General features: G+C 35.7%; 1 protein-coding gene across 1 annotated transcript in view; it reads left to right on the top strand.

The window, feature by feature from the left end:
- The window catches only part of LOC100753248 (snake venom 5'-nucleotidase), a 42,067-nt gene extending 22,363 nt beyond the window's left edge, over positions 1–19,704 (top strand). The window contains exons 3-8 of the mRNA XM_035439135.1: positions 5,940–6,520; positions 7,525–7,672; positions 8,756–8,921; positions 16,940–17,087; positions 17,921–18,107; positions 19,262–19,704. Coding sequence (XP_035295026.1) covers positions 5,940–6,520; positions 7,525–7,672; positions 8,756–8,921; positions 16,940–17,087; positions 17,921–18,107; positions 19,262–19,446 — 1,415 coding nt within the window. The 3' untranslated portion in view covers positions 19,447–19,704. The remainder of the gene's footprint in view (positions 1–5,939; positions 6,521–7,524; positions 7,673–8,755; positions 8,922–16,939; positions 17,088–17,920; positions 18,108–19,261) is intronic.
- The last annotated feature ends 4,512 nt before the right edge of the window (positions 19,705–24,216 follow it).

Raw genomic sequence — 24,216 nt, forward strand, 5'->3', positions numbered from 1 at the left:
CAAGGACAGGCCAGTACAGATGCCTGAATACTGACAGTTCCAACTGCTAGTAAAGTGGGAGGGCACCATTTTGGTAATATTTTGGACATTAATTGCTCATGTTAGGGAGATAATTAGAGAGCTTCAACAGGGGCTGAGATTTACAGGATTCCATCTTTATGACTACTATCACATTTGGGGAATATGCAGTAGCTGTTGTGGTTTTATTTGGATGTTTGCATGGTAGAAGAGATTTTTTTCTTTCGTATGTGAGTTTTTCTAGATTTTACACCGTGAATCAATGAAATTATTCACAGTTTTTAAGCACTCCCCCAACTGGTAAACATTGTAATATTTTTACTTTAAAAAGTAAAGCATGTATTATGAACATTTTCTCATGTCTTTTTATCATGATAAAATATACATAATAAATTTGTCATTTTACAATTTAAATGTTCAGTTCAGGGTCACTACATTCAGTTACATTGCTGTGAATGATATTTTAGTTATGTAATATTGGTAGTTTCAAAGTGTCCCATTTAATGTATATTGCTTTTTTAAACAAATTTATTATTATAATTCAGGTGGTTTCAATTATTTTTTTTATAATAAAACTCCGAGTGTGGAAAGGTTGACCTAGGATATTAGAATGCTGTAGGGATATTTATTGTGAGAATGGGTAGGATGGTGGGGCCAGCTGGTAAAAGGACAAAGCATACAGGAAGGACGTCAGTATTTGCATCCTGCCGTACTATATCCTAGTGGTCTTTGCTTCTCTGTGACAGAGAACATAAAGAAACAGGAAAAACCAACTCTAAGAGTTAGTCAGTGTCCTTGTGTTCCTTGTTTCACATGCACATAACTGAGGAATATTTCAGGATTCTAGAAATGTTCTGTGTTTAAACTCGGTATGTATTTGGTTAGTCGGTTTAGTTCTATACACTGGATTGGACCACAAATCCTAACTTTTTCTCATTACTTTGTTATAAAAAAGGAGAACACTGTTGATGAAAAAGTGCAGCAGCACCTTTGACTGAGGAATGTGGAGATTTCCTGTTTGTGGTTTAATGTGCAATATCATCTCCAGGCTTACATATTATAGCCCTTAGTCCCTAGCTGCTGGTGTTCTTTCAGAAGGTTCTGGAACATTTTGGATGTCTTGCCATAGACTATCTAGAGGGTTATGGTCACTCTTGGATCTGGAAAGAACTTTCTGCATCTTGATAGACTGTTTGCCATCACAGATGGAACCTGGCTGCAGTTCCTCTTCTGCTATTAAATTATGAACCAATCAGTGAGTTGATTTGCCATCCTGTTTAGACCAAAAATCCTCCATTTGGTTGACTTCACATTTCTTTTGAGGTCCTTCTCCCTTTCAACCCTTGCTGAAAAGTGGGTTCTATTCAAAGAAAGTGAGAGGAAGCAGCCAATACCTGTTGGATGTATTTGACTAATCAGTTTTGCTGATATACCCCATTTTTGTCATTTTGACATTTTAAAAGTCTTTTAATACAATTTTGGAACTATATTTTTTAAAGAAATAGAAAGTAATCATAATTTCATTTATTGTAGCTTTATTCTGTTGCTGTGATAAAACATTGACCAAAAACAACATGGGAGGGGAGGAAGGGATTTACTTTGTTTATTCTTTTAGGTTATAGTCCATCACTGGGGGAAGTCATGGCAGGAATTCAAGCCAGAAAGTGAGACAGAGACTGTGGAGAAACACTGCACAGTCATTACTAGCTTTGCTATACAACCCAGGACCCAGTTCCTAATGCTTCCCCAGTGGACTGGATCCTTCTATATCGATGAACAATCAAAACAGTTCCCCACAGTCGTATCTCCAGCCAATCTGATCTCCCCATCCTCAGATGGACTTGGAGACTGTCTTCTTAGATGACACTAGACTATGACAAGTTAATAACTAATCTCTGAGTTCGCAAACCTGGTCTACAGAGTGAATTCCAGGACAGCCAGGATTACACAGAGAAACCCTGTCTTGAAAAACCAAAACCAACTAACTAACCAGCCAAAACACCTGCTAAAACAAAAACAAAACTAAGTAAACATCATCATCTAGGCTCACCTTTTGTGGTATTTCTTTCTTATTTCTTTCAAGTCAATTTTTTCATGTAGTTATGATCACATCATAACTATCCTACTCTGCATATCACTTTTTCTTGATCATTTTCTAAAGTATGTGAGTTTTAGTCTTTTTTTTTTCTTGGTTTTTCGAGACAGGGTTTTTCTGTGTAGCTTTGGATCCTATCCTGGCACTGTCTCTGGAGACCAGGCTGGCCTCGAACTCATGAGTTTTATTCTTACATGAAATAGATCACACATTCATGTGAGAAATTTAGGGACAGTGTAATAAAAGGACTTTAAAGATATGAGGAAAAGAAGAAAGTACTTAAGGGGGGATAAGATAGTTTTGAACACTTAAAAGTGGCTGCTACAAACTGAGATGTGTTGAAATTCCATTTACACACTGGAATTTTAAGACAGAATGAAAACAAGAATGTAATTTTTTTCTTGCTTTCCTTTCAAAATGTGGTTATAGAAATTACATGTGTAGCTGCATATATCTATTAGTGTTATTTATTATTGAGGACAGTGTAATGAGGCCTGAAAAGGTAAGGGGCAAGTCCCATGGGGAGGTCAGCTGGTAGGATGGATACATGGATACAGCACAGCACATAGCCAATCCACAGTGACCTTTAAAATAGGAGATATCTGAGCGATAAATACCTTGACTTTATTCTACATTCCAACCAGTTCTCTTGCTTCCTGCCTGTATCTACCATTGGTTTAGTCCAATAGGAAGCCAGCAGAAGGAATCAGCTAATGGAGTCCAACTAATGAAATATCCAAAGCCAGAGCAGGGTAGAGAAAGAGGAGAGTGAATCTGGGGAGAGGTCTGCCAAAGGTGCATACTACACCATCTCATTAAAATACCCTATAATAAAATTATGATATTTATAAATATGTGTTCAGGTGATATAGTCATCATGCTTAATAACCAAAACAGTTCATTGTAGAGCAAAGCATTTCTTATCTGTGATTGGCCCCTTCTGCCTAGTTCTCATAGCCCTTAGTAATTTGCACTTTTTAGAGTTTTGTCCAAGGTTATGTTGTATGTCCTAACAAATATGAATGTCAGTTATTGTTTCTTTTTCTTCTTGTTACATCACATTCTTCTGGCCTTCATGGTGTGGTACAAACATACATATACATTACATAAATGAAATAAAAACACATAAATAAAGTTAGAAAAACAGAAGACAAATAAGTAAAAGCAGGTTCTTATCTTTTAAAATTGTAGCTGAGGTCATATATATCTTAGTTATACCTTGGTTTGTATCAATATTGAAGTATAGTCTTCAGCTGCATTAGAAGTCTGATGTACAAAATTAAAGGTAAAACAAATGCTAAAATCTAATTAGTTTTAGTGTTCTGATCATAAAAACAGTGATTATAATATATTTGGAATAAAATTACTATATTGATGGGTGAAGTCCTTCTGTATATATGTTTGTCTTATTGGTTGATAAATAAAGCACTGTTGGCCAATAAGGAAGCAAGATAGGTGGGGCTAGGAGTCAAGGAGGATTCTGGGAAATGTAGTAAAGAGGTGGAGTCGCCATGTGATCCCAGGAAGATAGGACAGTGAGGCTGGCATCCTTGGTAAGATAAGGCCTTATAAAAATATATAGATTAGTAGTTATGGTTGATAATTAAGACTGAGCTAGCAAATAAGAAATCTTAGTCATTGGCCAGCAGCATTGTAAGTAATATTAATCTCTGTGTGTTATTTGAGGGCCCTAATTTGGTGGTGGAACTCAGGTGGCTGCCAGAAAGAGCTATTGTTACACTATATGTTTTATTTACTTTTAAATTTTAAATTAGCATTTTAATTGGTGTTATAATTACTTACAAATATGAGTATGTGATGTTATAAATTAATATATAGTGTGACATAAATATACAATAGAGTAAATGTTAGAATGAACTGATATATTCTTTATTTCACTCAGTATTTTTGGTGTCATTGATCTGAAATGTCCTCCTGTCATCTATTTGACTAGAGTTCACATGTGCACAGCTTTTCTGTTTAGTTGTAACTTGGTTCTCTTGTTTTTGACAACTCCCAGTTCTATAGTCTTTCCTTACCCCAGTCTTGGGTATAACTATAATTCTGTTCAGTGCTCAAATAAATCCAGGTCTAAAGATCTCACATTTGAATAAGTGTATTCATCAGTCCTTCTATAACAGACATTCTACTTAGAATATCCTGTCAACTTGCTTATGCTTTCTGGAAGCACAGAAATTCATTCTTTTTAAAGGCTGAGTAATAATCCATTGTACACAAATAGACTTAAAAAAAGCCTTTCCACTGATGAACATAGAAGTTGACTCCAAATCTTTGCCACTGTGTCTAAAACTGCAATGAACACGGGGGAACAGATAACCCTTTCACATATTTACTTCAGTTTCTTTGGACAGATTCTTAGAAGTGGAATTGCTGGGTCTTAATAATTGTTCTATCTTTAACTTTCTTGATGACCCTTCTTACTGTTTTCTGTAATGACTGTGCTTATCTACATTGCTTATCACATTATCACCAACAGCATGCAAAGCTCCCTCTTCTTCATATCCTTGATGGCCATGCTAATAGCCCAGAGGATGCACTTCACTAACTATCTTCGCCGGTCTGTTTTATATCTGTTGTGTTTAAGTCCAGGAACAGTGCCTGACACAGAAGGGATGCCCTTCAGCATTTAAATCTGTTAATGAAGATTCAGCTACGTTTCTTGTGATTGTGACCAAATACTTGACAAGAAGCAACATAAAAGATGGAGTTTTGAGAGGACATAGTCCATGGTGGTTGGCAGCTATGTGGCAACAGCAGTATGAAGCTGTTTGTTCGAATCTAGATGGATGAGCAGCAAAAGGGGGGCCTTCAGCACTTCACCTTTTACCCTATTTAGGCATCCAGTACATAATATGATACACTTATATTTAAGGTGTGTCTTCCTCCTTTGTTAATTATTTCTAGAAACAGCTTTACAGACATGCCCAGAAGTGTGTCTAACCATCTCCTAAATGATTCCAAATCCAGTCAGGTTGACTGCAAAGATTACCTACCACAGAGGTGGCTTGCATAGTATTGTTTTATGATCACAAGATTCCTTTCTAGAATGCCTTAAAAATTGGGTAGCCTCTCTCATGTGTAGGTTGCCACAGTCTCTCAGTCAAGCCTAGAGGTCACCATTATTGGCTAGTCTTTCTAGATTCATTCTTTTAAATGTGGACATGAAGTTTCTGAGATGGGGTATTACTAAATTGCCCAAACTAGCCATGAATTTACTTTATAACACAGGCTTTGACTTGTGTTCTGACTCAGCTTCCCAAATAGCTGGGGCACTAGGCCTGTACCACCTATCCTGGCTTTTATTGTCATAGTTACTACTTATTTACCCTTGTGACAAATAGTTACTTTAGAAAATACAGTAGAGATATACCAGGATTTTTCTCTTTTCATAGTGTGGTTGAATTTTATGAAATTTTTATTTAGGAATAAAAATATGCCTTTTTATGAAGTATATCTGCATGCTCATATGCACTAAAATTAACCTTTAAATTAGTGTGTTATTGAGCAGTCATTAGTCATGTCATTGCATTTCCCCATATTGCAAGGGTTCTTTTCCAAACTTAATGTTTCCTTGGGGACTACGGTGCTATCTAGATTGCTAAGAGACATTCTATAGCCAAAGGCTTCAGTATTTGTGAATGAAAGTCAGGCTAAGTAAACATGTATATGTTAAAATGCTTGCTCTTTACATGCAGTCTTGCACCTATTGGAAGTTCCCTCATGGAGAACTGCAATATGATTGAGACTGGAAAAACATTTTTGTGATTTAAACGTAAACTTTTATGTTTTTTATTTTTTATTTTAGGAAACCATGAGTTTGATTTTGGCGTTGATATTTTGGAAGAATATATGAAACAAATGCACTTTACATGGTTTCTCAGTAATGTCCATGATAGATTTACTTCTGAACCTCTTGGACATGGTACTGTAAAAAAGATAGTTAATTGGAACAATCTGAAAATTGGCCTAATGGGACTAGTTGAAGAAGATTGGCTTGATACTCTGGCTACAGTTAATAAGTCTAATGTGAACTATAAAGATTACGTCGAAGCTGCTAATGAGCTAGCAGTGGAACTAAGAGAAGAAGGAGCCGATCTTGTGATTGCAATGACACATATGAAGTGGGGAAATGACACGAGGCTTGCCCAGCGAGCAGAAGGGCTCGATTTGATTCTGGGAGGCCATGACCATGAATACGGGATCAGGAGAGTGAATGAGACTTGGATTGTCAAAAGTGGATCTGATTTTAAAAATCTGACAAAAATAAATATACGGCTGTTTGATGCCTCTTTCCAATATGTATTTGAGAAAGTGGATGTTGTGAGTTATTTGGAAGAAGATTCATATATCAAAGCAATAGTAAGAGATTTTACTCAGAACATACAGGTGGGTGAGTATTGCACATGTTGCCCAGCAAAGTGTGGGCTGATCACATTTTAGACAGCATTGTAGATCACATGATAGCCTGTGATCGTGAATGAGCAACACCAACAATAGATTTGTGGATATTCATGATAGTTTTCTGTCTTTTAAAATTTATACATCCCATTTATATTTTATTTTGACTTCGTAAATAAAAGCAATTTAGATGTACTGTAACATTTCTGTTTATTTTAATGGATATTATTAAAATGCTTTTCTGTATTCAAATTCTAGAAGAATTTATGCCTTTAATAAAGAGATTGCCATTGGTGTTCATCACTAGCTTAATACAGAAGCACGGGTGAATTTCAAATCAGTTTGTAATGAAAATGTGGTTTTTCTTCTTTCTCTTCTGCATATGTATTTCATATCTTAAGTATTTTGTCATTAGATCATTTAAACTAGTACATGTATTTAAAAACTTAAGGATTGCCTTTTATTAGGTCCCTAAGCATATTAGGCAAAATGTAGATGCTCCGAGATGTGTGTGTGTGTGTGTGTGTGTTAGTTTTGTGAGCAATTTATAAAGCATAAGCCATGCTCTATTGATATCTATGCATGTATTGATTTATTGTTTAATATAACGTTTGGCACCTGAGCTAATTCTATAGGGTTAGAGGTATCTGTTTTGCTTCAGTTGGAAGCAATTGTTTAATGTTGTATCAGTTTGATATTGTGAATATTACCTATTTTCATAACAGACTTTTTGGTTCTGAAAGACTAGGATGGAGGGCTCAAACCTGTATGATAACATGGCTTATTACATAGCTTTAAAAGTCAATGGCTGTTGAGTGTTCAGTGTTTTAGTATCCCTTTAGTAGTAAGATACCGAAAAGAAGGGTTCCAGTAAGTTCTGTTGATTTTTAACTTGAAGGTAAAAATTAAGTGATCAAGTAGATAAAATTAATTTAAGAAATCAATAAAACACAAGGAATGTTGGTTTTAAATAGCTACTTTTCTTCTTTTAGTATATGTTAGAAGAAGTTCTCTGCCCAATCGATATGGAATTAGATGGCCGTGAAATTACTGTAAGAAGATGTGAGAGCAATCTTGGAAATCTGGTGACGAATGCAATGTTAGAGGCCACACATGCTGAGGTGGCACTGCTTAATTCAGGTGATTTCAGTGTTAAAGGGACATGAAATGACTAAAATCAGGTATCCAGAACTTGTAGTAATAGTAGGTATTTTTAAGATTTGTGAAGCTCTACTTTATTAATTTCATGAGTTCAGTTACTGGGGTTCAGTTTATTTGAAACTCAAATCATCAGGTCTGTACATTTTTGACTTGCCAATGAGATCTCTATGAAGATAGTGCTGTCACTCATCTGTCTTAAACCTTGTGGTGTTAAGCTCTGACTAAATGAAAAGCAATAGGTTGATGTCTCTCATCTGAAGCCCTTGCTCTGCCAAGTCTTGCCTTCCTACCTCTTTAATAAGGGGACTGGCTCTTAGTCTCACCATTTTTGTCTGAAGTTGGTAGACTTAGAGTTTAAAGATTTTGAGTCATTGTAGAAAATTAAAAGCAATCCTTCTCTAAAAACAACTTTAGTTCATATGCTGTAACCAAGAGCTTCAGGCATTGTCTGGGTATAGAGATTGGGCCCTGATTGCTTCCTCAGGTTAGACTGTGGAGTGGAGATATCACTCAGTGGACATCTCTGTCCTGGTGTGTGCCAGGCCTTGGGTTTTGTCCCTAGTTTCAGCTTCTGCCTTCTGCTCCTCAAAGTTTACAAATGTAACACTACTTAACAACCTAATGATAAACTTCTTAGAATTCTGTTTTTTTTTTTTTCATGGAAGACACAAATGCTCTTAACCTGACATATGAGTGGTTTAGAATCGTCCATGAAATCATTTTCCAAGGTGGATTTATTTGTCGTTTCTGCCTGTGAAGATCTGATCTGGAATTCATAGGCCTGGTTCTGTGGATGTAGGAAGAGAGTAATGGCTTCCCATTTGTAATATTACAACCTAGTACTTAAGAACATGGGAATTGACATGGAATAAAATCTTCTGAAATGAATATGTTACATATAAAATTAAGCTGGAAGTACATTTGAGGAAGACATTGGAAGCCTGATTAGGGCCTTTTGTCCTGGGGATGTAAGGTTCTGAGTTTAAATGTAACATTGTGTCATCAAAGTACTGTGTCACGGAGAAAACTAAAACACATTTTCCCCATTTTCCATCATTGTAGGCACTCTCAGATCTGATAGAATACATCCACCAGGGAAGTTCACTCTACATGACCTTGTGGCTATACTCCCCATTGTGGACCCAGTTTTGGTTATTAGAGTAACAGGTGCACAGCTACTTGAAGCACTTGAAAATGGGGTTTACAAGTACCCAGCTCTAGATGGGAGGTATGTTCATACATTTCTACTAAATTTAAATATGCCTTAACATTTTAGATTTTAAAATTAAAAAGTCTTAAAATATTAATGTTAATATGTAAGTATAGTCTTAAAAATCTCTAATTCTTATTTTTACTAAATAATGTTGAGAGTGGCAAAATATTGGTATGTAAAAAATAAGCTGTTACTAAAAATTAGTATTATTTTTAGTTATATGTATGTATATTTGTGTAGGTATTGAATTTTAGTATTTAAGTACCTAAACCCAGTTTTTTCCTTCCTTTAAATTATTTGAAAAATAAAGTAATACTTTACTGTCTAGTTTTTATATTCAGATCTCACTAGTGTTTTTAGGTAGAAGATGCTAAGGTAGCACACTTAGATGACTTAGATGTGTGGGTGTTTCTCTTTTGTGTTCTTGCCTTAAATCAGATGGCTAAAAATATTATTAAGGTATTATCATATTGCACCTGTGATAGGATACTATAATGGCAAGAATTATAAGCTGAAAAATATGAAAGAAATCCCCTGGAGAAAGAATTCAGAGAAAAAAGCATTCATAAATTCCTAAATCAAATTTGGTAAAATATATATATATATATATATATATATATATATATATATGAATATAATTAACATACTATATTATCCATCTATTTCTGTACAGTTGAGTGTTTTCAAGATTTTCAGAGTTGTAAAGTTACTGTCAGAATCAAGTCAAGAACAGTTTTTTCACTCTGCAAATAAACTGTGTACATTGCCAGTCACTTTGCATTCCCTCCCAAACCCTCAGCTCTATGCAAATATAATCTACTTTTAGTCTCTGTAGGTTTACCTGGTTTTTTCAGTTATAGGAAGGAGTCACTCCTGCAATGTGACCCTGTTACTAGCTTCTTTCACTGAGCATGTTTTCAAGGTTCATCCATGCTGTAGTATGTGTCAGCACTTAATTCTTTTTAGTGGCAATTACCACACTATTTATGGATAATAGCACATTTATCCATCCATCAGTTGCTGGACATTTGGACTATTTCCACTTTTTCCACCATTATAAACAATGCTGCTGTGAAAATACATGTGCCAAGTGTTTTATTGGACTCTCAGATATAGTACATACAGGGTTTTAGGTGCTGAGTCATATGGATACTGACAGACTGTTTTCCAAAGTGACTGCACTGCTTTAACATTCTCCAGCAGTATGTCACCTAGAAGCTTCAGTTCTTCCACTTCCCTGCCAACACTTGTTACCTTCCCCGCTATCTGGCTAGCTGTCCGAGTTATTGTGAAGCAGCATCTTGTGATGGCATCTCTCTAATGGCCGTTGATACTGAGCATCTCTTCATGTGCTTATTGGCTATTTGTGTATTTCCTTTTGAGCTGTGTCTATGTCTTTACCCTTTCGAAAAGGTTGTTCTTGAAAACTGGGTTACATAGGCATTCTTGTCTTCCTGTTAAGTCTCATCGGATTTATGATTGGTAAACATTTTCCCCACCATAATGTCACCATCATACTGTGCTGATGGCATTTGAAGAATGGAGTTTTTTTTTTTTTAACTTTTGAAAAATCGTTTTTCCTTTTACTTGTGCTTTCATTGTCATTTCTGTGAAGCCAGTATCTAATATGCTGTCATTAAAAGTTACATAGTTTCTGGTTTACCTTTATGCCTTGATTTAGTTTGGATTAATTTGTGTGTGTGACACAGGATGGTGGTCCAACGTAACTCTTTTAATACTTTGTTGTTTGAGACCATTTATTGAAAAAAACTTTTTTCTTCCACTGGGTTGTCTTGGTATTCTTGCCAAGAATCATTTTTAGCACAAGTGTAAAGGTTCATTACAGTTGTTCACTCAAGTTGGGCTGTGCATGTCTGTCTACATAGACAGAACCACACCATGTTGATTGCTTTACCTTTGTAGGAAGTTTTAAAACCACTTAGTCAATTTCTTTAATAATTCCTTTGGATATTTGGTATCCTTACAGTTAAAAAAATGAATTTTAGAATCAGGTTAGTAATTTCTATAGAAATATAGGATTTTAAATGAATTGAGCTGACATATTATATATATGTTTAGTATTGCCATCTTAACTCTTTCATATAGTGCAATCCAACAACATAGGACATTTTACCAGTCACTTAGTTCTTCTGTAATAATAAGTGCTGATAAAGATGTAGAGAAAGGGAATATTTATGCACTGTGCATAGGAATATAAATTGTACAGCCAATCTGGAAAACAGCATTGAGATTCCTAAATACATAAAAATAAGATTTATCAACAGTGCCTTTACTGAATATTTAGCCAAAGCAATGAATTCAATATGTTAATGGAATAAATATATACCTACACTCACTGTAACACTACCTACAGTAGTGAAGACTGAGATCAACAATGGATGATTGAAATGCTGTAATGCCATAAAAATCATATTTGTGAGATCATGAATGAAACTGGGGACATCTTCCAAGTTAAATAGGCCAGATACAAGAAGATAATCACCACATGATCTTACAAATGGAGCCTCCAAATTTTATTTCTAAAATGGAATGAAGATTACCAGAGCTGGAGTGCAGAAATGTTGCTCAAGTATATAAAATTGCAGTTGCTAGGAGGAATAGTTCCAGAGTTTTATTATCCAGCATGCTGATTACAGTCAATTAGGACACATTATATTCTTAAAAAAATGGTGTGCTTACTCCACAGTGACTTATGTTAAATGTGCATACTCTACAAAGTGCATTTACTTTAAAACATATAGTACATGAGAACTATTACAGTTTGATTTATTGATGCAAAATTAAATTTCAAGTCGAGTTATGTTAATGAGACAGGATTAGTAGCATTATTAGAAAACCGTTACATCTGTATCCTAACAATACCCCTATTCCAGTGCTTCCTTTCTTTATTCAAGGCAGTTTAATTTACCCCCAAATTTATCTTCAACTCCTCTATGATTCTTATAATTGATATTGTCTTAGAGTTTCTGTTGCCATGATAAAATACCATGACCAAAAGCAACTTGGGGAGGAAAGAGTTCATTTATCTTACAGCCTTCCATCAATGAGATAAGTTTGTCCAAGAACTCTCAGCAGGAACAAAAAGACAAGCTATGGAGGAATATTGTGTACTGGCTTGCTGCTTATGACTTGATTAGCCTGCCTTCTTATAGTATCCATGGCCACCAGCCCAGAGTATTACTGTTTACAGTAAGGTGGACCTTCCCACACCAACCATCAATCAAGAAAATGCTCTACAGACTTGGTCACAGACCAATATAGTGGGGTCATTTTCTCAGTTGAGGTTCCCTCTTCCCAAATGACTGTAGCTTGTGTCAAGTTAACAAAATAAAAACAACAATAACAAAAGGACAATATGATAAAGCCTTGTATGGATGTGTGCAAATTCAGTGATGAGACAATGATTTTTAGCCTGCTTATAAATGGAACTAGAGGTAGAAAAATGATGTTTCAAGAAAATAATTAGATGGATATAGAGAGAGATGAGTGTTAGGCCCAGGGCATGAAATCAATGTGAGCAGATTAGGCATGCAGAATAAGCAATACTAGTCAGTCTGCTGAGCCTGATACATAATTAGAAGGGTGCTTTAATTAGTCCCAAATATCAGTATTTTTTTCTCAATGCAATTTAAAGATATTTGAGAATACCTTTGCATCTAATTTTAATCAAATTTCTGACAATACCTCTTCATACAAAATAATCAACTTCCATCTGAAACTTGATTAGCTGATTATGCGTTAGAAACATCTTTGTCTAACTCCAACAGACGGTCCACAGGACAGTAATCTCCACATATCACTGCACCAGTTATTTTTCTAAAACAGTTAATGTAATGCTTCTGTTTAAAATTACGTAACAGTTCCCTTTAGCCCACAGCAAATGATCTCAAGTACTGGAGGCATATTCTCAAATTGGCTCAACGTTGCCTTTTCAAACTCAAGCCACCTGTCATATGTGAACTGTACTTCTGCTGTCTCACTTAATAAGAAAGCCTTCTTTTAACTCCTGGTGCACAGGCTGTCTCATGCCTGTGTCCCCAACAGTCTGTGCTGTCTGCCTAGAATTTCCCTTCTCTGTCACCTCAGATTATTCACCCATTTTTTTGTTGTTCTTGTGGTAGAAGCTTCAGTTGCATATTTGAGATCATTCTTTTCTGTTATAAACATTCAATGTTACAAATTGCTCTATGAGCTCTACTTTAGTGGCATCATACAAATGTTGGATGTGTCATGTTTCTTAGCCTTGTTTAGCTCAGAACACTTAACTTTTTGAGATTTTCTTCCTTATCTGTGGGTTAATTATACATAGAGATTTCAGTTTCCAAGATTTCCTTGTTACGTTTGCCATTGGTTTCTAGTTTCTACTCGGAAATCATATTCTTTGGAACTCCCATTCTTTAATATTGGAGTATTTGTTTCATGATTTGGCTATAGATATAGTGCACCTTGATTAAATTTTAATGTATACACCAATGTATATTTTTTACCTGGGATTTTGTTCTGTTCTTCTAAATCCTTCCAACTTTTCTACCAACTATAATATTTAGTAAGGAACGCTTAATCCTTTAGTTGGTAGAGATTTTTGTTTTCTCTTTTGATTTGGTTAGGTTTTGGTTGATGTATTTGAAGTTTTGTTGTTAGGTACATATATATTCAATGTTGTGACATATTGACTAGTTGTCCATTTTATTATGTAAGGTGAAGGATCCAAAAGTCAAAGCATTTTTCAATTCAGTTGTCAATTATTGTAAATAAAATTTGTTTCCTCTTAACCAAGCTTATTCATTTAGGTATTCTCCATGGCTTAATTTATAAGGAGTTAGATTTGTGTAACAAAGGCATTATGGCTTGTGAATCATAAAATACTTATCTCCCTATTTTAAGGAAAAAATATTGTTCTCCTTTCATCCTTTGTCGCTTTATCTCTTTGTTCTGTGGTATGCTGTGGGCTTAATATGCCCTACCCAATTTTCTTCCGATTTGTCTTTGCATTATTTATTTTTGTCCATTCACTTACTCTTAAAATATTCATGTCATTTTTTAAAATTAGAGACTTATAAGACAGAATACAATTTGTGGTTTATATTTAGTTTCATAATTTCTCTTTTTATTAAAACCCTTGACTATAATAAATTATTTTTGTTCTGGCACGTTTAAATTTTTAGTATTTATGTTGTCTTTACTATGTTTTTTTCATTCCTTAATTTTTTCCTACCTCTCTCTGAGTTGTTCAGCAAATGTTTAGTGTGACATTTTAATGTATAGATTTTGTAACTGTATATAATACATATTATATATATGGCATTTAACTTACTACAGATGGCTTTCCAAAAAATATTTAGATTTTATATGTATGGCTGTGTGTATGTCTGTGCACTACATGTATGCAGTGCCCACAGTGGCCAGAAGAGGGAGTGAGATCCTCTGGAACTGGCACTGCAGACAGTCAGTGGCAGCTATGTGGGTGCTAGGAATTGAACCCAGGTTCTCTGGAGAAGAGCCAGTGCTCTTAACCATAGAGCTACTTGTCACTTTAAGTGGAATGTAGAGATTCATCGCTGTGTAGTGCTCAGTGCTCTTTCTATCCTCTTTATGGTGTAGTTGTTTTACACATCACACCTACCTAAGTTATAAATTGCATATAATAGTTTAAACTTTGCTTTCAAACATTAAACATTAAAGCATTCAAGAGAATGGTCTATTTGTCCAGATATTTTCCATTTCTATTACTTTCATTTCCGATTTTCCAAATTTAGTTTTTAGTGTCATTTTCCTTTGTTCTGAATAAATTCTGTCAAAACTTTTTGAAAGCATATCTGCTGGCAAATAATTACTTAACTTTTATTCTGAGAATGCGACTGGATATGCGATTCATAGGTTGGTCCTTTTCTTTTAGCTTTCTGAGTCACTCTTTCACTTTATTTTTCCTTTATTTGAAAAGTATTGTTTTTCTTGGGTTATTTCTTGTTTTATATTCAGTGGTGTGTTTCTGATGTGTCTGGTTCTGTGTTTCTCAGATTTTGTTCTCTGTGTTTATGTTTGCATTTGTTTAGACTTTATGTCTTCCATTGAATTTGTGAGAATTTCACTGTTTGAATTTTATTTAATAGCATATCATTCTTTCTATTTTTCTGAGATTTAGATTACTGTTAGACCTTGAATTCCAGTCTCATAGGTCCCTGAAGCTCAGTTTATTATTTGTTTTTATTTTTCTTTCTTTGTGTTGTTTCTCTGTAAGCAGGACATCTTGTGTTTTGGTAAGCTGTACGTGTAGGTGGCAGTAATATTGTATTAGTGATGTAGAAATATGATGGGGGCCTAAGGTTTTGCTTTTCATCCAAAAGTTTCTTTAACTGACAATAAAAGATCCACAACAATGTTTTACTCTACAAAGTTTTAAAACAATGTGGCTGAGGAATTGAGAACCTTAATAAAGATACTGACACAGCAGATTTGTAACTATGGTTTTTATTGTTTAATAGTCTTGATGCTTTGTTTAGCAACTTTTCACTAAGTCTAAGCACACAAGGAAGAATATTAGGGGATTTCTATCTAACTGCAATTGTCCCAGGAAGGCAATGTTGATTATTAATTGTGCTAATTTATTGTATTTTATTACATTTGAAGTGATGGTTGCCTAGAACCTGGTACAAATTGGTATACAGACACAGGCTAGGTGGTGCTTTTTAGTATGGCACCTAAAAGGAATGGAGAGATGCAGCAGGAGAGAGAAAGCAGGTATAGACCAGGGTAGGAGGACTGAATGTCACCAGTGTTACCTCCAAGTTACCAGAAGGCTGAAGGGAGCCGTGGGGACAGCTGCAGAAAAAGGTAGTGAAGGGTTGCTTAGGTTTCCCTTGGGGCAGGAGCTTTGCCTCCATCAGCATCTTGTTTCCCCAGAAAAAATGCTCTCAGAGCCAGTGCTTGCCTTTTTGTAAATTATCTGCATGGCTGAATCATGTTTCTGACTTACAACCATTTTGTAAACTAGAAGACAATATTCTTTACTTAATCTTAGCCCGAAGGCTGACATGTAATAGATGACAGCATTCCCAATGGCAGGATTTGTATTAGAACAATCTTGTTAGCCTCATCTATTTAAGAAGAACATTTCAGCACTGAGTTATAGCCCCAACCGCCACCCCATCTTTAGTCTCACCAAGCTGCCCAGGATTACCTTAGATTCACTGTGCTTTAGATTCACCATGCTGGATTTGTGATCCTCTTGCTTTAGGCTCTCAAATGGCCAGAATTTTAGGCCTGTGTTACCAAGCCCAGCTGGTCATTTCTTAATATGGGAGTAACAGTAAGTATTAATAGGAGTCAGACATTTCTAAAGTTTATAAGGGGCTATAGTTAGAGACTTTAAAGACACACACACACACACACACACACACACACACACACACACACACACACACACACAGAGTCTCTTTCATCTTTGTTTTCCTTTAGGAACTGAGGATGGAAATGGAGATGGCAGTCTCAAGTTGTAGGAGAATAGAAATTCTTTAAGTTTCACTTTGTGTAGAAGGAAATAAAGATACAATTACTTATAGTGGGAAATTACCAATACAGAGTCAGGTAGAAATATAAGGGTATTTAATAGGGAAAAGCCTTACTTACAGAGCAACCTAGCTAGCCGGCATGGCAGCAGTCTGTACCACAAGTACAAAAGTGAAACCGAAAGCAAGACTGCAGTCCCAAGCAAGTATCCTGCTCTTACGTCACCATGACCACGACCTTGACCTTACAAGCGTGGTCAGGCACACCTGTAGCCAGCCCCTAAGTAGGCGTGGCTACAGCTTCCCCTACAATTACTTAGTGTTGCTTTTATTGGTTGACTTTTTGAAACGAAGGTCACAGGACAGCTTCTGTTCCATGTACCCTGCTTGCATGCACCTTGCCTATCAAGTAGCACAGAGATATCACTCACTTCAATTCTAATATTTTCTCACTTATAATTAATTAGTATTTTGTAGAGTTATCTGAGAATATGATTTACATTTCAGATTTCCTCAGGTTGCTGGGATAGAATTTGGATTTGATCCGGATGCAGAGCCAGGACACCGAGTCATAAGAGACACTGTGAAAGTTCAAGGACAGTACCTGTGGAAAAAGAAAGTCTATCTTCTGGCCACTAAGGAGTACATAGCAAATGTGAGATTAGTTCCTTTTGAAACGTTTTAAGAAAATTCACTGATGCTATTATACATGCTCATGTCCACACACATTTGAGTTTCTTTTGATAATTTGAGAATCCCAGAAAATAATGTTTGCATTGTTTTTTTATGATTCATGAATTGAACTAATTTTATCTCATGGTATACAAGCATGATTTCCTTGTTTTGTGCTATCAGATTTGGAAATACAGGCCATCTAAAATCTGTGTATACCGATTAATCCCTAAACAGCAGGCAAATGTTGCCAGAAATGTGTAGCTCAAAGTGCTGTAATGGATTTCTAAATTCAAATAGGAATAAATACTCCTAAAACACTTGCCATTTCTATTTTAGATATATTTTAATCATTTATATCATATTTTGTTACTTAGAATAAAACATAGATGACTGGGTTTTAAGGACTTTACATATGAATTCAGTGGGTTCCCCACTATTTGATATGGAGTCCCAGAGGCAGGATCCTTAACTGTGTGCTCTAATGCTGAGAGCCTTTTAGTATATTTCAGATTAGATTCTACAGTATTATTCTAAACGGTGCCTCTCAGTTAACTTTATAACCCTCTTTAGAGATTGTAGGTGGCCTATTCTCCAGGCTGTTCAACAATAGAGCTGGGACAACAGGGTCACAGCTACCATTCCTAGATCTATGGAGGAGGACAGTGATTTCAAATATATTAACTCCAGTTTAAGAGAATAATGTCTTTATTGCATAGGAAAAGAATTACTGTCAATATGGGAATAAATTAAAAATATATTTGATGTATTCATTATTTATGGCTTAGAAAATTGAATTATGTTTTGGTATTTCAGGGGAAAGATGGTTACAGTATGCTTAAAAGTTGCCCTCGAATGTTTGATACTGAAACTGCGCAGGTGCTGTCTACGGTCGTCATGAATCACTTTGAATCAATAAAAATTTTGCAAGGAAAGAAGAAGTGTGTTTCAGGCCATCGAATGAGTTTGATTATGACAACAAACAAATCACCATCACTGACAGGTGACAGTATGGTTTTGTTTCATTGTGCTTCTCTTTGACTAAATTTTTTCCTAGACTCTGGTTTTAGGTGGTCATTCTGGTGTCTGAGAAAGTGTGAAGAAAATAAAGACTGACCTTCATTTTCCAAGGTGAAAGGCAGACACAAGGGACTACAGTTACAAGGAATGCACAGGAATCCAAAGCTATGGAGAACAGATATGTTCTAGGAAATCCTGTCCTTTTTAGGTTTTTCTGCTTCATGATCTTCAGCTGCTTCTACAACAGTTATCTTCTAATCTAGATGAAAAAATTATAACCTGTCAAATTAGCTTATTTCTGTCCAATTAAACATTTTGTCTTTTCCTACTTGATAAACTCTGTGCCTTGGCATATAGATCCCCATTTATTGATGAGCTTAGAAGCTTAATCCTCTTTATAATGTCACTTTAGCAACAATCCAAGCGCAAATCTGATCAAATCATAATTAAGTTTTATAATTGGCTGATTCTTTGATAAATAATTATATTCCTAAATATATCCAAGTTCCGAAAAGCTATAATTATGACTTTTGGAAGAAACTGAGTTATCTTTTCTTAACACAAGAAAATAGAGTTTCTTAACGCACCATCTATACTTTTTGTCTAAGTTTTTTCAAAAATGTAAAGTGGGTAACAAAACAACAGCTATCACATATATTCATGACTAAATGGGCTCAGTGGGCTGTATTTACACAGACACACACAGACACACACACATACACACACACACACACACACCAATAATTAAAGAAGAATCATGAATTTGAGAGGGAAATGACACATAAACATTGTATTATGCTGTATCACGTGATGTTTCTATATGTGCATACATTGTGTTATGTTCAAATCGAGGTAAGCGTATCTATTTCCTTAAACATTTATTGTTTGTTGAAATATACAGTATCTTAAAACCAAAATGAATTGGTACAGTTTTGATTATCTATAAGTTTCATAATATGTTCAGTGGAGTTTTACTAATGGTTGAATAGTTGATTGTGAAGATGGAGATAGTCTGACTAAAATTTCAACATTGTTTGTAAGCTTCAATTCATGTATTCTGATAAAGCTTTAGTTATGCTTTTAGAATATTTATTTTAGAGACCATACATATTTTAACTGGTTCTACTGCATTTCTAGCCTTTGAGGGAGAATCAGATGAACAATCAGGAATCATTGCAGTGCCTGGAATAGAAGGAAGAATCTGTCATATTTCTCCAGATATGAAAGAACATTTGCGCCAACTCAGAACTGCAAGAAAGCAAGGCCTAAGGACTTTCCCCAGCATTAGTGATAATGCTTTTGAGACTTCTGATTCCGACTAAATGTAATATCCTTAGTATGTTTTGTTAGCGCCCAAATGAATCTCACCACTTTAGCAGAGTTGGGCATAGTTACAGAATCTCGATTATTTGTAGTGTTCTAGAATTGATGTTAATTCTAGGGATATTGCTCTAATTGTTCTTTTCATTTAATTTTTATCAAGCCATGTAACTTTTGACTCTTCATAGTGTTATGCCAAAAACATTAGCAAACACTTGTGATTTAAGTATGGACAGTATAGTGTTTACTGTTAAATAAAATTTATGCTCGCCTTTTCATAGTATTTATTTGTATATTAACTTTTTCTCTTAATATTGCTTAGTTTTGTGTCTAAATGAAATATATATGCATATATTTCCTCTCATTATTGGTTTAACTATAATTCTTTCAACCTTGTTGGAATTCCACGATATAGCACATGAACCTCGTTTCTTGTTAGGAGTCCTGAATTTCCATGTTAATGGCTGGAAAGAATGGGCTTTAAGCAGTATAGTTCCTATTGTCATTTCTACTAAAGCAGCCTTTCTTACCACCGTGAAATAAGAGGTGGCAGTAGTATAGTATTTATCAATATAGTGTGTTAAAAAGTTAGTTAAAACCAGACTGGACCACATTCTCAGTTCATTTGTTATTGGTTAACTGGTGATATTTCCTTACCTTACCTTTTCTTTGGCCGTTTTAAAAATTATGGTTGTAAGGAAAAAATTACAATCCTTAAATCTTTTGCCATTTTTTCAGTTAAGAGCTATGCACAGTGTAACTAGGGCAAAAATCAGTTCTGTTTTTGGAAGACCATGTGCACCATCTCTAAGTGGGAAATAAAAGGCACACCAAGTTATTATTTATATCTGTGACCACATGGGCAGTGCACACTAACCTAGTTAAGGTGAGTGGACTTTTATCTAACAGAAGGAACTGGAACTCAGTGGGCAGCTTTCATCTCACTCAGCTTTGCCATAACTACATTCAGAAATGGATTTCTGGACATATGTTATTTTCAGAGTTATCTTGGATAACAGAAGACAAGAGTAGAAAACTCTGCTTCCAATAGTAATGTATTAAGTTGTCCCATTTCAATGATAAAATCCCCTGACAAGGTCAGCTTAAGGGAGGAAGGGTTTATTTGGGCTGATAGTTCCAGGGTATAGCTCATCATAGCAAAGGAGTCAAGGGGAAGGAGTTTGATGTGGTTGTTGGTCATATTATAGCCACAGTCAGGAGGCAATGAGAGGGAGGGGGAGGGGGAGGGAGAGGGAGAGAATCATGTCACCACTCTTAGAGTTGGTCTTCCCAATTCAGTAATTTAATATAGAAAATTCCTCATAGACAAAACAAGAGATTTGCTGCTATAGTGGTGTTAAATCCTATGTAATTGACAATTGAGATTAGTCATCACAGGACACTTTGATTTCACTTGAACAGTAAGATACCAAGCAAATTTCTGAACCAAACGTACTACTATTATCTATGAAACGGACACGAATTTTAAACCACCTCCTAAGTACTTCCTTTATGACCAGGGAGGGCATCTCTCAACCTTCATCTGAGAAACTCCTTTTTGAAGTAGATAGTGCTTATATGGAAACCCTCAAATGGTCGAGGTTCAGAGAGTAAGAGACTACAGAGTACCCAGTCCTAAGTGTGACATCTGTATCATACCCCTCCTCTCTGGCATCATCATGGAAGAGATGGTTGAAGGACTGTAACAGACAGGTGGTGCATGAGTTCAGGGATATGCTGCTATTTTACTGATAGGAAGGGTCAGTTGCACGTGAACTCACACGGGCCGTGACTGCACCAGTCCTGCACTTGAGCCATTCAAATGAAATGTCAGTATGGATGGAAGCGGGGCTCACACATTCCTACCCCTAACTGAGGAACTACCGGCAAGTATTGGCTTGTGGGAGATTGGAGTCAGTTTTCTTCAGTGTAGGCCCTGAAAAGCTAGACATGAAGAACTAAATGGTGATCCTATACTCATGCACATAGAGCTAGCACTGAATGGACTCGGGCATTATGCTGGTCTGCCCCTGCCACCTGGCAGAATGCACTCAGGCAGTACCCTGGTCAGCCCAGGGTTCAATGGTTGCATAGTCTGCACGAAGGTGCAAAGGACCCCTTTAAAAGAAAGACCCCACCCACTTACTCTCCTTTCCCTCTCTCTTTCCTGCTGTTCCCCTGGAGCAGACAGAACTTTTCCTGTCTCCCTCTCCTCTTCTGTCCTCTCTCTGTCTCTGTGTCTCTTCACCCCTTTTGTCTTTCTCTTCCACCCCTTCCCTTTCTAATAAAACTTCCCACTTAAGCTCTGTCTGCCTGGCATGTTTGTTCCCCTCCTCGGTCACCCTCACCTGCCATGGAGTCTGCCAAGGTTACCCTGGCTCTTTATCATAACACTCAGTATATGTACAAAAAAAAATAAAGGAACATATGAAAAAACATTGAAGGGATTGGAAGAGGGGAATGTGAATTAGAGTTGAACAAGATGTAATATATATATATATATATATATGTATGTATATATATATATATATATATATATATTCTCATCATATATATAATGAAATTCTCAAAAAATTAAATTATTCAAAGTATTTAGAAATGTTGCTCAGTTCAGGTATTATTATGAATATCCAAACCTGTTTAAAATTAGGCTTGAGCACTATTGGACTCGGTAGAAGCAAATTATTGTTAGTGATAGATCATAAAATTTAATTTTCAAAATAATATTACTGGGGACAAATATTGCATTTTATTAGATTTAGGATTTTTCTTTTCTTCCCTTTTGGTTCTTTATTGGAAAATGATATTTTGCCAATATATAAAAGATGCTGAAGAGGCACACAATGAGTTTTTGTGTTTCTTTAAATTCATGGAGCTAGAGAGATGCCTGAGCTGTTAAGAGTGCTTGCTGATCTTCCCAAGTCCTGGAGTTTGGTTCCCAGAACCTGTGCCTTCCTAGCTGACACTGCCTGTAACTTCAAATCTATGGAATCCAGTGTCCTCTTCTGGCTTCCTCAGGCACACAGGTGCATGCGAGACAGACAGACAGACACTCATACCCATTAAAAACAACTTTAAGATTAATTCATGAATTTAACCAGTTCCTGGTTATTGTGTACTAGAATGCAGAAGAAAAATCATTTTATTACTGGATATGGAGTCACCCAGCCAAAGGTGTGTAATATAAGCTAGGCTGTAAGTGGGGTTGGTAGAGATCGGAAGGGATCGAACACTGACGGAAAGAGAGACTGGCTGCTCTCCCTCTGGACAAAGAGAAAGGCAGGAGTTTGATGATTTCTGGGATGGATTAGGTGACCATCATCTTGCTTGAAAGACTTCAGGTGCTCTGTCTCCTGCAGATGCTAAAATGCTTTCGTTGGGGTAGAATGGAACACGAGTCATGCTGCTTTTTTTTTTTTTTGAGACAGGGCTTCTCTGTGAAGCCTTGGGTGTGCTGGAACTCATTCTGTAGACCAGGCTGGCTTTAAACTGAGATCTGCCTGCCTCTGCCTCCCAAGTGCTGGGATTAAAAGTGTGAGCCACTACTGCTGGGCACATGCCATACTTTTAACAGAAAAGCTAAAGACCTAGGGGTATGTTTACATTCCGGCCTCTTGTGGTCCTTACCTGTCTCAGTGTCTGGGCATTGCAGGTTTTATCTGGCTTCCTAGAAAGTGGTAGCGCTAAGAAAAAATATGTTTAGTATTTTGTTCCTTTTTGCTCCAGGTGCATAAAATGTAAAATATTTTGAAATAAAATTAGAGATTTATAATTGCATTCCGATGGGTATGTAGATGTTTGTATTTAGGTTTCAGGTACAAATAACTAATGTGTGCCAAGAATGAAATGAATGGATGCTTTCTGTGAAATATGTATCTATATTATTTTTTCTTGCTTCCTTAATTTGCATATAATAAAAAACTTCTAAAGCAATTTAGGAATGGATCAAGATATACTTTCTAAAGCATATAAGCCAGGAATTACCTGAAAATGGCTGTAATTGATTTCAAGGTTCTTAAAATAATGTCCCTGTTTGTGTTTAGTTTGATCTGCATTGTGGGAGGACTGATATTTGTATTGCAGGAGGACTGATGTTTCCCCTTTATTCACATTATTATTTTTATCCAGAACAAAAGTTAATGGTTATAAACATTAATTTATAAACACAAATATATCTCTTTTTAAATTGCATTTAATTTTTTGTTTTCTGGATTTGATGTCTGATTCTATATTTTCACAGCTATAATTGTGAAAACAGAAATAAGAATAAATAGAACAAAAGTATGTACCACTTTTATATTTTTTGAAGATCACAAAATGTCAACCTAATGTTTGTATTTGATATAGCCAGCAATTATGCTGAATTTTAGGTATTTACAGTCTAAATTGGTCCAGCATATCTGTTTTGAATGGTTGTAGTATTAATAGTACCACAAGTCATATTTTTTTTTAATCAGGTAACAACATGATAGGCAGAAAGGATGGGTTAGCAGTTCATTACTGTTAACTGGTCTTAGATCTCAAAAAAGAAAATTGTCCCAGTAAACACATAAGCTTATGTCTCTGCTTATTTTTTTCACTTCTGAATTATGATACATTCCTCATTTCCTGCCCACACTGTAATTGTTTAGATATTTTCTTCTTTTAATGTGGAAAAACTTAACTATAATGGTTATTGCAATATAATAAAACACCAGTCTTTCTTTATATAAATACATAATCCTATTTTAGCAACTCTTTATTACACACATTAAGTCAAATAACAACAATAA

Source organism: Cricetulus griseus, chromosome 2, assembly GCF_003668045.3.
Source record: "Cricetulus griseus strain 17A/GY chromosome 2, alternate assembly CriGri-PICRH-1.0, whole genome shotgun sequence".
NCBI classification, from domain to species: Eukaryota; Metazoa; Chordata; class Mammalia; order Rodentia; family Cricetidae; genus Cricetulus; species Cricetulus griseus.